This window comes from Trachypithecus francoisi, unplaced genomic scaffold, assembly GCF_009764315.1.
Source record: "Trachypithecus francoisi isolate TF-2019V2 unplaced genomic scaffold, Tfra_2.0 Contig00749, whole genome shotgun sequence".
Classification (NCBI taxonomy): domain Eukaryota; kingdom Metazoa; phylum Chordata; class Mammalia; order Primates; family Cercopithecidae; genus Trachypithecus; species Trachypithecus francoisi.
In genome coordinates, this window is record NW_022680871.1 from 39217 (window position 1) to 54382 (window position 15166).

General features: G+C 45.0%; 1 protein-coding gene across 1 annotated transcript; it reads right to left on the reverse strand.

Moving 5' to 3' along the window:
- Window positions 1–7952: 7952 nt before the first annotated feature.
- On the reverse strand, window positions 7953–8985 carry LOC117088377 (centromere protein V-like protein 1). Its single transcript, XM_033219622.1, has one exon. It carries the CDS (start codon window positions 8903–8905, stop codon window positions 8087–8089), a length of 819 nt encoding a protein of 272 aa, XP_033075513.1. The 5' UTR covers window positions 8906–8985; the 3' UTR covers window positions 7953–8086.
- Window positions 8986–15166: the final 6181 nt, after the last annotated feature.

The following is a 15166-nucleotide window of genomic DNA, read 5'->3' on the forward strand; positions in this document are numbered from 1 at the left end:
TGGGATTCATTAGGTAGGACATCCTTGTTACATTATGGATACCTATCAGTTGGGACAGCTTGGGGGCCCACGTGAATGAAGACAGACTACATGAAATTGAAGAGTGAGGAAGAGAAGTCCAGGGTACTTCATTTGAAAGGAAATGAGGAAGAGTTTGGTAGGTAGAGCGGAAGACAAAGGAAGGTTATTTGGGTTGAAGGATACCTGAATACATTTTTAGAATCAGGAAAAGAAGACCTTAAAAAGGGAGAAAGTGAAAATGCAGGAGTAACGGACTCCATTTTTGTCATTCTAATCTCTTATTCTGAGCGCAACCCTCCAGGGAAGGTAGTAGTATCGCTGTGGCAGAGATGCCGAGTTGGCAGAGATGCAGAGTTGGCAGAGATGAGGCAACTGCAAGGGAGAATTTCAGTCACTTGCCTGTGGTCACACAGCTTGCAAGTGGGATCCGGGACTTGAACACAGTTACAACTCCAGAATGGTTGCACTCCCCAGGGTAACTTGTCACAAATACCTTGAACCTTGTTCTTTCTTGGGAAAAAAAAAAAAAAAAGAAATTGACATACTAGACTCAGTACACTGTTTAAACATTTACCTTCTTAATGAATCCTCCCCATACTCCGGTAAGTAATATGAGTTTCACCCTTCCTGGAGTGTCTGTTAATCCCAAGCACTGAGTTGAATGTTTCATATTCATTGTTATTTAATTCCCACGATGTCATGTCAAAGTAGACGTAATTACTTCAAAGATGAGAAAATGAAGTTTCACTGCGGTCACAGCTCTTGCCAAACTACACGTTAACCATTGATTTCTGCTTCTCATCTCCCAAAAATACATCAGGTTATCAGTGCTTTTCAAAAGTCTCAACCAATTAGTGGACATGAATGTTACTCATGTACATTTGGAAATAAATAGAGGTAAGTGCACGTAAAGTGGACGATAAATAGTAGTTTTGAAAAAAGACTTTGTTGGCATGTAATCCATAAACTTGCCATAAACTTCACCCATTTAAAGTGTACAATTCAGGTTTTATTTTTTTTTTTCATTCTGCATATTTACAAGGTTCTGCAACCATCACCACAATCTCATTTTAGAACCTTATAATCACGTTGGAAAGAAGCCCCATACACATTAACAGTCACTTCCCACCCTGTTCTCCTTCTCCAAGCAAATGGAAATCAAATTTCTTAGTCCATAAGTTTACATATACTGGACGTTCTTCCAAATGGAATCACATAATATGTGGTCTTTTGTGATTTTCTTTCATGCAGCATCACGTGTTCTAGGCTCATGCGTGTTATGGCATGTATCAGTATTTCATCCTTTTTTGTTGCCAAGCCATACTCCCCTGAATGGAGAAACTAAATTCCATCCATCAGTTCATCAACTGATGGACGCCTGCGCCCCTCACAGTCTTTGACCACTAGGAATAACGATACCGTGTATGTTTGTGTACAGGATTTTGTTTGGACATAGAGTTTCATTTCTCTTTCGTAGAAAGCTAAGAGTGAACCTCCTGGCCATAAGGAAATTCTGTTTCTAGTACTGAGGAGCAGCCAAATTCTTTCAAACCAGGCTGCCCTATGTTATAGTCCCACTAGCAATATATGAGGACTCCAATCTCTCCACATCCTTGTCAGCAATTGTTATCGCCTGTCTTTTTTATTCTTGTCATCCTACTGAGTATGAAGTGGTAGCTCACTGTGGTTTTGATTTGCATTTCCCTACTGGCTAATAACGATGGTGGGTGGCTTTTCGTGTGCCTATTGGCCATTTGTATACTTTCTTTGGCAAAATGTCTATTCAGAGTTTTTGCTCATTTCTGAATTAGGTCATCATTTGACTGTTGATTTATCAGAGTTCTTTATATATCCTGGATACGTCTACCATCAGATGTATTTTCTATGGGTTGTCTAAAAGTCCACGTTATCTACTTTTTTGTTTTGTTGCTTGTACTTTGGTGTTGAATGCGTACAAAAACACACAAAAGCCTTTGCCTAAAGGAAGGTCACAACGTAAGACTTACGGAAGAGAAATGTAAGATTTAGTCTTATATTTCCTTATAAGAGTTTTATCATTGTAGCTCTTATATTTAGGTCTCTGATCTGTTTTGAGTTAATTTTTGTGTGTAGTGTGAGGTAAGGTCCAATCCACTCTTTCGTGTCTAGTGGTCCCTCATCATTTTGTGAAATTACTTTCTTGCTTTTCTTTTTTTATTTTTCAATTGACAAGTAAACATTGTATATATTTATGGTGTACCTCAGGATGCTTGATATCTGTATACGTTGTGGAATGGCCAAATCAAGCTAATTAACATATTCCACCCTTCACATATTTATCAGTTTTTGTTGTTGTTGTTGTTGGTGGTGGTGGTGGTGGTAGAAACACCTAAAAGCTACTGTCTTAGGAGTTTTCAAATAACCAATCTATTGCTATTGAATATAACCACTATGACTTACAATAGCTCCCTTGAACTTATTCCCCCTGTCTAACAGAAATTTTCTACTCATTGCCAACACTCCCTATGCCCCCCGAACCCTTAACCTCCAGTAGCCACCATTTGTACTCTCTGCTTCTGTGAGTTCTAATTCTGAGACCCCACATGTAAGTGAGATCACTTGCTATTTGTCTCTCTGTGCCTGGCTTATTTCACTTGACCTAACATGCTCCAGGTTCATTCATGTTGTCACAAATGGCAGGATTTCTTTCCTTTTTAAGGAGGACTCATGTTCCTACCACGTACTCCACAACTCGGGGAGACAACGAGGCTCCGCCTGAGTTCCTTCTCCCGCCAGTAGGCTGAGGCAGGCATACGGCTCGACATGTCTCTTTCTTCTGTCTTGCAGATAGTTCTCTTCCATTGCATTAGGTCCATATCTTGGGAACCATTGTCATCTCGGTTCCTTCGTTGCTTTGCGAGGGAAGGATCAATGTGGTGTTTTTCTTTTCCCTCCAATACAGCCAGAAATGCAATCTCCTGAAACGTAATTTTTAACATCCCATATTTAGCAAGATCCTATTCAGGTTGGCAGAAAGAAAATGGGAAAGAGAATCTTCGTCAAAGTGTCTCTAGGAAAGATTTTCCAATGTGCAAGAAGATATACTCAGGCAAGACAGTCGGTTTTTCCGGTGGACACCCTTGTGCCTGCATGTGATACTGGAAACACTTATGTTAGAGATGCGAATCCTAACCAAGTATCTCTGGAATGCTGGGAGCAATCTCCCTGGGTCTTCTAGAGGCGGGAACTGGCCACCTTGCGATGACGAGAGTTTATCTCAGAGACCATGCGGCTGTAATTTGGTTTTCCCCAGCTAGTATCTGCAGCTCTCCCCGGCTGTTAACAATTTCTCCAATGTCCATTGTGGGTCCGAATTCACTGTTGCTTACATGTTTTACAGCCTGACCCATGAGAACGACCTTCACTCCCTTCAAGTCTACTATTTAAGTGAGAGACAGTGATGGCATCAACCCCACCAACCGCACACCTCACATTGGGAAGAGCATGCAGACTGTGATAGTGGCTCAGAGTCAAGTCTCAGGAATTGTGGTGGAGTCACAGAAATTGTGGTGCCATTCCCAGAAAAACCTTGATCCTGGTCATAATGGAGGAGGGGAAGTTATCAGGGTAACTCATTGAGGCATTTACTGCAGAGTCCCAGGCAAAAGTGATAAGGTCTAGGTCCCTTTGGTCCAAATATCGGGGTATAATAACATAAGTCATATTAGGAACAGCGGGTGACATTTCTTGGCCATTTGACGCATCAGGGCATGGAGCTCCATATTCTCCTTCCAGCACTTCACTTAAAATCCTCAGTAAATTAAGATATATGTAGTTCTGTCGCCGTTGTACAGATGAGGAAACCAAGGCCCGGAACGGTGTACTGACTTGTCTGACAAAGGGTGCCCTATTGCTGTGCTCCTGCAGGACCCTGTACTTTGCTGACCCATGCCCCCGTCACACAGTTTTGAACGGAAAAGGCTATCTCTGTTCCTCACACCATACACTGGGAGATGACAGGGTCTAGGGCAAGTTGTAACTTAATAAGGAACCAGAAGGCCTATGTTCTTCCCTCCCCCTACCTTTTTGTAGCTGAATTGCTTTTATGCTCAGTTTTTACATCAAAGAAGTGTGGATGATGGCTCCTGAGATAGCGGTCCTGGAAGTACTGCCTACACCTCAGGCTGTGTGCAGTTAAGACAAAAGCTGCATTTGGATTTTTACTCAAACAACAACAGGACGAATAAAAAGGGCCCATATGTAGTAAGTGCTTATATAGGCTAAGCTCCATCGTTCTTTCATGTGCATGCTCTCATTGAAGCCTCACAGAGAAGGTGAAGGCAACTTTTAAAACTTGTTGCCATTCCAGGCAGGAACAAGTAGCAGAGTTGGGACACAAGCCCAGGTGGATGTCCGTTCAAAGCCTCTGTCCTCAAAGTAAGTGTTTTCTAAACTGTGATATGCAGGTCGTTTGTGGCCATAGACACAAGTATATTGGTACATAAACAAACAACGTGGGGGCTCATGAAATAGCAGAGCATCTAATCTACGGTCGTTTCAGATTTTTACAGGAGGCCCGTATCATGGTGGCGTGCACCGGGCAGCTGGCCAAAGGATCTCGGCCAGGGATGAAGAGCTGCCTTTGATGTGAGGTGGAGATAGGGTGAAATGCGTAGAGAATTGGATCCATGAAAACAGAGAGGGGCCAGGATGAATGGGGCAGAAGTGCCTGAGAGCTACTTTTTCCCCAGTCCTTACTGACCACGGTGTCCAATCACCCTGGCTTTCCCACTTCTCCCTGCCACCTGCCCCCTTGGCATCCATGGGCTTGGTCCTTCCATTATCAGCGTCTCAGTTTCTTCCTCCACCAATTGAGATTAACAATAGGAGTTCTGAAAGATTTTAGTGAGAAGTAAATAAAGGAACACACGTGAAGTATTTGTTAGAGAGAGAGAGGGTGCTTAGGTCTATTTCATATTTTTCATTTTCAAAGGTACATGTACAAATTATGTATCACACCTGTAATCTCAGCACTCTGGGAAGTGAGGCAGTTGGGAAGCTTGAGCTAAGGAGTTCAAGATCAGCCTGGTTCACATGGCGAAACCCCATCTCTACAAATACAGCAAGAGATTAGCGGGCTGTGGTGGCACGTGCCTGTAATCCCAGCTACTTGGGAGGCTGAGGTGAAAGGATCAGTTGAGCAGGGGAGGTGGAGGCTGTAGTGAGCCAAGATCGAGCCACTGCACTCCAGTCTGGGCACCAGAGCGAATATCTGTCTCAAAAAATAGAACAAAATAATAGAAATTATGTATAATAATAAGCATTTTCATTACATCTATTTCTAGTTATATTTTATGACCAGTGATATTGTCTTCCATTTGGTTTCATGATGGGAATTTTCCTTTTTAAACACATTTCCAAGTCTTCCCTTGACACTTGTCAGAAAGGAAATTCACCTTCTAGTCTGGAGTTCGTCCTAAGATGTCATCTGAAGAGCCAGCATACAAACAAGCGGCCTTTGTGGATCCGGTGCCAGATGCGCTCTTCCATTCTACTGAGAGGGGGGTGTTTCCATTTCCTTCCCTATGGTATTCTACGGACGAACTGAGCTACATTCTAAGAACCTCGCTTGACCATCTTTACCCAACTCCACTTTTTGTCCATAGCCTTAAGTCCTTCTCACATTCTGTTTGACACATTCCAAACCCGCTGTAAATGCTTGTGGAATGGATGAACAAGTGAACAAAGGGCTTAGAAAGGATAGAGGAAGGGGCAGTCAGTGGCATGGGGCTAAGGCAGTCCAGCATATGCAACCAGCAGGAAGTTAACTATTTCTGGTGGGGTCAGAAATACCTACGGTCCCAAAGACAATAAGACTTCTACCCTGGACTGGGTTTGCGTGGGCATGGCCAAGGTCGGCTCCAGGACTAAGCAGCCAGCCCCCTTCTGACTGTCGTCTTCCCTCCGTACCTCCAGTCATTCATTTAGTCTGCTCTTGGTCTTGCTCAGAGATAGGAGTCAGTCACCTATTTTGTTTCCTTCTTATGTCTTCAATCACACACAGCTGTACACAAACAATATGTGACCCGTTAAGCACATCTGAGTGGCCACCATGTGGGAGAACCGAATGAAACATAACCAGCTCCCTAGGAGCCCACTGTGCCAGACTCTATGGCCACAAGAATATCTCCCATCTCTCGTACTGTGATAAAAGTTGCCCCGTTCATACCGAGACCTCCGATTTAATCTCCCTCCCACGCCTGAATCTGAAAAGACTGTGACTCACCTCTAATCAACAGAGTATGACACAGTTGACTCAACATGACTTCTGAGTCTTGCCTGTGAGAGGTGAGGCAACATTCACCTTGGATACGGAAGAGTGCTACTTGGAGCCCGAGTCATGAGGTCAGAAGCCTGACTACTGGGAGGCCCACCCTGCTGTGAGGAAGCCAAAGGCCATAGAGTGGTAACACGGAGGCCCTCCACTCGCCAGGCCTAGTCTTCCACTCCTCTCTATGCAGGCACCAGGGACGTCAGTGAATGAGCCTTCAGATGGTTCCAGTCCCCAGCCAGTCAGGCCTCTGCAGCTGAGGTCCCAGACCATGCAAGGCAAGCCATGTCCACTGTGCCCTTTCTGAATTCCTGCCTCTGAAATTCCATGCATATGATGCAATGGCGGTGATTTTATGGACTCACTGTGGGGCCGTTTGTTACATAGCAAGAGGAACAGGAATGCAGGACACACCCCCCACTCAAAGCTGTTCCTCTTCCATAGAGTTAAACCTTAACCTGATGCTGGCTTAGATTATTTCACTGCCGATTCTTCATGGTTTTCTCATGTGTATGGACGCCCCTAAACAATGCAGTTTCATATTGTCTGGGTGCCTTGATAGGAAGAGTTTTGGGGGCCTGAAATGGAGAAAACAAGCATTCATGGATCAGGTAGTCAAGGCAAGGCACCGTGTTTACCCTGAGAACAAACACTCTGTTAGCTGTTAACATTCTTGAGGAGAGAGCAAGTTGAGGAATCGGGTTTAATCTACTCCATACCGGTTGTATAGCGAGTAGGCAGCAGGTCCAGGATTCAAAGACAGGTAGTGTGTCCCCAGAGGCCGAGTGTGTAAACCTCTGCTAATTCCCCTCATCAGAAATGTAGGGGACCCTGGGGAAGTTGTCTCTACTACAAAAGCCAGAGTCAGCACCACCTTCTCAAATAATCTGAGACCAAGTACTTTCAAGAGCCAAGCCTTGCCATAGCCAAGCCGGACATTACAGACACACAACACACATCGTTTCCTAGAAGGTATTTACTGATTTCTATTATACTTAACACATGTACAAGACAGGTATTTCAAAAGATTAAAGAGGGCATACAATGCACGGGTGTCTTTCTCATTCCTGTGTGGACAGTGTCTTTCTCGTTCCTGTATCCCCATCTCCTTACCCAGAGACACTTTCCAAACAAAAACAAGCAAAATAGTAACAGCTTTTGGTGATTAAGAGTAATGAGGTATGTAACACGACCAAATCTTGAAATATATCATTAAAAAAACAGGAAATAGCATAACTCGAATCTAAGTAGTGAAAATATGAACGTCTACCTAAAACTCACAGGTGCGGGAGCGCACGCACACCATAATCAATGGAAGACGTCCTAGTACATGTTTACAAACTGTTTGTGTGTTGCCGTCCTAAACACCAGACGCAAAGCGCTGAAAACAACAAGCCTGTTCACAATAGCACCAGGAACGTACGGTACACAGGAATCATCTGCAGGTGATTTGTGACAACTGTAGGCAGAACAGTAATAGCAAGAGATACAATGGATGGCTTGAAAAATCAGAGACACTCTTCTTGCTTATCGAATTGCAAGATTAACGTTGTGCTACACAGACAAAGGTGTGTTCAAGATTTGATCGTAAGCGAGTTCACTGAAAACTAGTGGAGAGGAAGGGCAAATATTGGAAGGGAATCCACGGTTTGACCAGGCCAGAAACACCTCTTTCACAGCATGTGATCTGTGCAGGTACTCGGACGCTCCCCGCAGGGCCGCCCGGGCCGGTTTCGGGCGGGCTTGCGGCCCCAATTACTGCTCCTGTTCGCGGGGACAGGCAGGGGCTGACTGGGAGGACGTCTTGTGGATGGCCTTGGGCTCCTCGGCGGCCTCCTCCCCCGGGTCGCCACCGCCGACATCCTCGATGACCACGCTGCGCACGGTGCCCTCGTCCAGGCAGTGCGGGGCGACGCCGTACACGCGGGGGTCGGAGACAGCTGCGTGGAAACTCTGCACCCCGCACCTGCTGCAGAAGCTGTGCAGCGCCGGGTGCGTGTCGGACCGATAGTTGACGATGCTGTCCGCGCCCTGGAGCAGAGTGAAGCGCGAGGCCGGGACGAGGAAGTGGCGGTGCTGCTTCTTCCTGCACAGCCTGCAGCTGCAATCCACCACGCGCAGATCTGCCGGGGCCCAGACCGCAAAGCGGACCGCGCCGCAGTGGCAGCCCCCGGTGTGATGCACGAGGCCCAGGTACTCGAAGGTGTCCAGCAGGACCTTGGCGGCGCCCTCGCAGCTGAGGCCCCGCAGCTTCCTGAACCTCTCCCAGCGCTCCCGCTGTGCGCCCAGGTCCAGCTCCTTGGGGGACGGGGCGGGTCCCGGCGGATCCGGGGGTGGCGCGGAGGGCAGCCGGTCTCTGGGGCCCGCCTTCCGGACCCGCCGACAGCGGCGCTTCCGTCGCCACCTATCCAACCACCTCTTGGCCGCCGCGTGGCTCCGGACCCCGACTTGGACCCGGGGGCACTGCGCGCGGCTAGCGCCCGTGACCGCGATGGCCGCGCAGCCGGCGGGAGGATCCGCGGACCTCTTTCGCCTCCGCGGCTGAGCGGTGGCCCGGTTCCTCACTCTGCCCATGGCGCCTGCAGCCTCCGGAGCGCGTGCCCACCCCCCACCCTCATTTCCCGGTCAGTCGCTGAGCAGCCTCCTTGCCTGCGCCAGTAGGATTGGCCCCTTGTTGAATGCGATGTAAAGAGACCCTTCCTTGACCCTATCACAACAGCCTTCCCTGACCTGAAAGGCAGTCATGAGGCATTCAACAAACACCTGCAGGGCACCAGATACCCCGCCTGGGCGCTGGGATGTGGAGATGCATCAGGCTTTCCAAAGCACTCACATTCATTTAGGATCAGGTGTATGCAAATACAGCCCCCAACGCCTTGGGACACTTTGCTCTGACGGAAATAAGAACCAGGGGCTCTGGGAACAGAGAGGAACGCCCACGCACTGTAATTGGAGGGGCGTGTGGGAGGGGCACGGAAAGACTCCTCTGAAGTCTTCTTGGGGGCTTGATTCTTTTTCTCGGGTGTAGTGTTTTATTTTTCTCTCTCGTAATTTTCGATGCGATCAAGTCCTCTTTACCTAATGTTGACATACCTACTTCTGCTGTTTTAATTAATGTTTACCTGATGTGACTTTTCCCACCCGTTGTATCCTTTTCATTTACCCAGGGCAACCAAAGTGGAACTGAGTTTCATATAAACATGGGATAGTCAGACTGTGTTTCTCACTGACTCTGCCAATATCTACCTTTTCATATATGTTTTTAGTTCATTTCCATGATCGCTGGGCTAGTGTTTAAGTCCACAGACTTACTGTTTGTTTTCTTTTGTTTCCTCCGTGTCTTGGCTAACCGAGACCTCCTTTTTTTTTTTTTTTTTTTTTTTTTGCCCTTCTGTGGCTTACGTGTACACTTTGCAGGATTTATCTTGATTTCTGAAAGTGTTTTCGAGTGCTTTGTTTTGTAAAATTGTCTCAGTGGTTGCTCTGGGATTTTCAATGTGCATATGTGACTTACCACAGGCTCCTGGTATCCAGTTCTCATCACTTCCATTGAAGTGTAGAAGCATCAGCCCCTTTTAGCCCCTCTGCCTTTCTGCTTATAGACAACGATGTCTGGAGTATTGGATGGTTTCATATTTTTTGCTTTAATCATCAAACATGACTTCCACAATTCACAAGGAAAACGGTGGCTTAATGTTTGTCCCCTAAGGGTGTTTTTTCCACTGGTCTTGACTCCTTTCTGATAGATACTTCCAGACGCCATCTTTCATTCTTTCCTCTTTTGTTTGGAGCACCTGCTCTAGCCATTCTTTCACCGTGAGTCTGCTCGTGACAAAATGCTTTCTTTAACCTGAGAATGTCTCGATTTCCCCCTTCATCCATGAAGGATGGTATCACTGGATACAGAATTCACAGCTGACAGGACTTTTGTTCAACACCTGAAACTTTTCAGGACACTTCCTAATGACCCCCACTGGTCAGAGGAGACATTTGCCCTCATTAAAACTGGTGTTCTCCTATAATCAATGAACCACTTCGGTCTTGCTGCTTTCAGTGATGTTATCAGCTTCAAAAACTGACTATGCTGTGTGTGTTGGTGTGAATTGCTTTGTGGTTGTCTTATCTGAAGTTTGCTCATTTTCCAGAATCTATGGGTTTATGGTTTTCATTAAAATTTGGATATTTTCAGCCTTCTTTTCTTATATTACTCTTTCAGTCCACTCTCTACTTTTGATACTCCAGTCGTAGGGATATTGGGACTTCGTTATTGTCCTAAATTTACTGAGGATCCATTCAGCTTTTAATCATTCCATGACCTCTCTCTCTCGCTCAGGCGTAGTCAATCCTATTTTCTGTTTGTTTGTTTTGTTTTTTGAGGAAGAATCTCCCTCTGTCACCCAGGTTGGAGAGCAATGGCACAATCTCCATTCACTGCAACCTCTGCCTCCCGGGTTCAAACGATTCTCCTGCCTCAGCCTCCCAAGTAGCTGGGATTGCAGGCGCCCGCCACCACCCAAGCTAATTTTTGTATTTTTAGTAGGGACGGGGTTTCCCCACGTTGGCCCGCGGTGATCTGCCTGCCTCGGACTCCCAAAGTGCTGGAATTACAGGCGTGAGCCACCGCGCCCGGCCGTCAGTCTTATTGATTGGGCCTCCATTACGATGATGGTATCTTTTGTCATCACAGGTCTCTTATCGAGTGCATCCAGCAATGTTTCCAAATTCTGTTACTGTTTTCGTTTTCTGTGCCATCATTTCTTTTTTATACGTCTTCTACTCATCGCTGAGATTTTCCATTTTCTAGTCTGGTTCCAGACTATTTGCAATTACATAATGAAGCATTTTTGTGATGGTTGCTGTAAAACGTTTGTCAGATAATGGCAACGTGTGCATCGTCTCTATGTTGGCACCACTAGATTGTATTTCCTCATTCAAGTTGTGTTATTCCTGGTTCTTGACATGGTGGGCTCTGCTCTACCGCATACAATGTATTTTGCTTGTTACTTTAGGAGTCTCCGGACATGAGACAACTATTTGATGTTAGAAGTCAGCTACTTTCTTTAGGTTTAGCATGTAGATTCTGGTGTCCATTTTTGGGTTCCGGGATTTTTTAAAAGTTTATTTTCAGAGCATTTGCGATGCTATTTTTGTGTGTTTGGCTTATCTGCCGACACAGCAGCCCCAACTGTTCCCTGCTGGTGGTATTTGAGAGGCAGAAAAAACTAAATTCCGCACTTTATTGCAGGTTCCTACTTCCTACCTAATATCTTTTTTTTTTTTTTCCCCCTGTTCCAAGGTACCATGCAGCCTACCACACTACATTTAATCATCATAGGCTGGGACAACTTCTCAGACTTTACTTGTTTCCATGACCTTGAGAGTTTTCAGGGTTACTAGTGAGGTATTTTCTAGAATATCTTTTTTTTTCCTTTCTCTTTATTTCTTTTCTTTTCTTTCTTTCTTTTTTTTTTTTGAGACAGGGTTCCCTGCTTTGTCACCCAGGCTGGAGTATGCAACGGCAATGGTGGGATCTCAGCTCACTGCAACCGCCACATCCCAGGTTCAAACCATCCTCCTCCTTCAGCCTCCCATAGTACATGGGACTACAGGCATGCACCAACATGCCCGTCTAATTTGTGATGTGTGTATGTGTGTGTGTGTGTGTGTGTGTGTGTTTTGCAGAGACAAGGTTTTGCCATGTTGCCCAGGCTGGTCTCGAACTCCTAGACTCAAGTGATCCGCCTGCTCCAGCCTCCCTAGAATATTTTTCAACTCAGATTTTTCTAATGCTTATCTCATGATTGGACTGATGTTGTGAGCTACCGGAGAATCACCACAAAGGTAAAGAGCTGTTTTCGTCTGATCGCATCAAGGGTGCATAATATCAACATCAGTTTTGATTGTGTAAGTTGACCTTGGTCACCTGGCAGAAGCAGTGTTGGACAGGGTGCTTCCACGAAAAGTTACTCTTTTAACCCCTGTCCACATGCTACTCTTTGGAAGGAAGTCATTAAGCCAAGTTCACACCTAACTGGTGCTAAGTTATAAATCCTTTCTTTGAGGCAGAGTATCTACATACATTCTTTGGAATTCTCCTTCACGGCACAGCTGTCTATGCTCCTGCATTGATTTCGTTATTCAATCGTTTATGTATATCATGATACTTTCATGGATACTTACTTGATACTTTAGATTATAATCCAATACTTTGCTATTTCTTTTTATTATTATCATTTTTGCAGTTGTGGCCACTGGGAGCATGTTCAGTTCACCCCTAGGTCCCGTTGGTATGCTCCCATTATTTGCGGTTCCATTTTGTGTAATTCCTTGCTTTGTGGCTCATCCTGCACATTTCTGTCCTGCATACGTTCTAGACTTGTCTGGCCTATTTCCTAGCTCCTAGGATCAGCCAATTCTCCAAGGATCTCTGTTTCCTTTTATTAGAAAATGGTATCAGAGACCAACGTCTGGCAAGTAGGTGTGCTCGTACCTGCCAGAGTCTAGTGGTTTCTAGACCCTCTCTGCCGAAACAGAGAGGAAATACATATGTATGTATACTAACCCATATATATATATTTCTACAAATATTTTGATACGTGACCATGAGGATCTATAATAAGCTGACTATGAGTTCCTACCCATGTCTGCAACTCTATTCCATTGCAGCACGAATCATTCTTGCCCCCACCACATTACGATCTGCACCTCCCTCTCCAGCAGTGAAAAACCTGCCTCTCACCCTCCACCATCCATTTCCTAATTGTTCAGCTCCAGTATACATGGAGAACGGTATCAGATTTTTCAACCTGTGTCCATACCCGCAACAGGTTTGTCTAGTCGAGTATGCTGCATATGTACAATTTCCTTTGTCTTTAGCCTTACACACTTCTTTCATTTTCAGAGTTGCTTACTTCAGCACTTTGTACTTCACAGCCTTCAGTGAAGCTTTTCACCCGTTGGTAAGGTTAGAAGCTTTTGTCACATGCTGCATTTCAGCCTGTGTGAGGACATTCACTATCTCCGTAGTGATGTCCTCACACAGAGAGAGCTATTTTTATTTCCTCTTCTTCGGAGGACACGAACCCCATCATAAAGACTCCACCCTCATGACCTCATAACCTCAAACCCCATTACCTCCCAGAGGCCTTACTTGCAAATACCATCACACTGGGAGTCGGGGCTTCAACACGTGAATTTGGGCGGGAAGCAAACATTCCGTCTATAACGCACACGATAGTTTCACTGCCCTAAAGCATTACCTGTGCTTTACCTACTCATGTCCTCCTGCAAAAGTCCCCTCCACACACCTTGCCTCCTTCTACTCATCCTTTTGAATAAAGTTTCTCCTTACTAATCCTGGATTTGTATTTTGTTTGACGACACATATGTTTTGAAGCAAACTGGGCAGATACTTAATAGCGAGAATGCTGGACACTGTGGCAAGACTGTTGAGCCTCGTTAAGAACCAAGCGGACTGCCTTCCAAATTTGCTGGAAGATAGAGACTTCCCACTTTACATGAATGGACGTTCCTGTTGCTCTGCATCCTTGGCAGCAGTTGGTTTGTCAGTTTGGGGGTCTTAGCCATTCTGTTAGATGTGTAGTGTCATGTAATTATTATTTGAATTTGCATTTATCTATCAATGCCAAATAACAGTAAACATTCTTTCACATGCTCATTTATCGCTTCCAAATCTTTGGTGAGGTGTCTGCTCAGACCTTTAGCTCGTTTTTAAACTGGGTTATTTGTGGTTGTTTGGTCTTTGAATGTCAACAGTCCTTTGAATATTTGGAATCAAGTCTTTTCTCAAATATCTCTTTGAAAATATTTTCTTTCAGTCCTTAGGTTGTCTTTCTTCCTTAACAGTAATGTCTTCCACACAGCAGAAGTTTTAAGTTTTAATAAACTCCAAATTATTGCTTTTTGTTCACGGACTCTGTGGTAGGGTTTGTGACTAAAACCCCATCAGGAAACAGAAAGACATGTTGATGTTTTTCCTGTGTTTTCTTCCCTGTGTTTTACATTTCTATATTTCTTTACATATAATATAGTTTGCTTGTTTGTTTTGTTTTGTTTTGAGACAGAGTCTCGTACTATCGTACAGGCTGGAGTGCAGTGGCACAATCTCGGCTCACTGCAACCTCTGACTCCCAGGTTCAAGCGATTCTCCTGCCTCAGTCTCCCGAGAAGCTGGGACTACAGGCGTCTGCCACCACGCCCGGCTAATTTTTTTTTTTTTTTTTTTTTTTTTGTATTTTTAGTAGAGACGGGGTTTCACTATGTTGGCCAGGCTGGTCTTGAACGCTTGACCTCGTGATCCACCTGCCTCGGCCTCCCAAAGTGCTGGGATTACAGGCGTGAGCCACTGCGCCTGGCGTATATTTCATATTTTTATATTTCCTGTGTTTTATATTTTGAGTTTTACATACGGGACTTTGGCCCTTTTTGAGTTAATTTTCGTTAAAGTGTGAGTTCTTGGTCTAGGTTAATGTTTTTTCCATATGGACCCGAAATCTCCCACCACCACTTATTGAAAAGACTATCCTTTTCCCATTGTATTGTGCTCGTGCCTTCGTCAAGGATCAGTTGAGAAATATTTCTGCAGTTCGATTACTGGGCTTGCTGCTCTGTTGCATTGAACTGTGTGTGTATTCTTAGTACATGCCACCCTGTCTCGATTACTGTAGTTTTATAGTAGGTCTTAGAATCGCATCTTATGACTTTTGTAACTCCGTTCTCTTTTTTTAGAATGGCTTTTCTTTTCTAGCACATTTGTGCTTCAATACGAAATTTTGAGTCAATATGTTGATATCTGCAATGTGATTGCTGTAATTT

Excerpts from the sequence above, each read along its gene's own strand:
- LOC117088377 (XM_033219622.1), bottom strand. The coding sequence starts at position 8,905 with ATGGGCAGAGTGAGGAACCGGGCCACCGCTCAGCCGCGGAGGCGAAAG.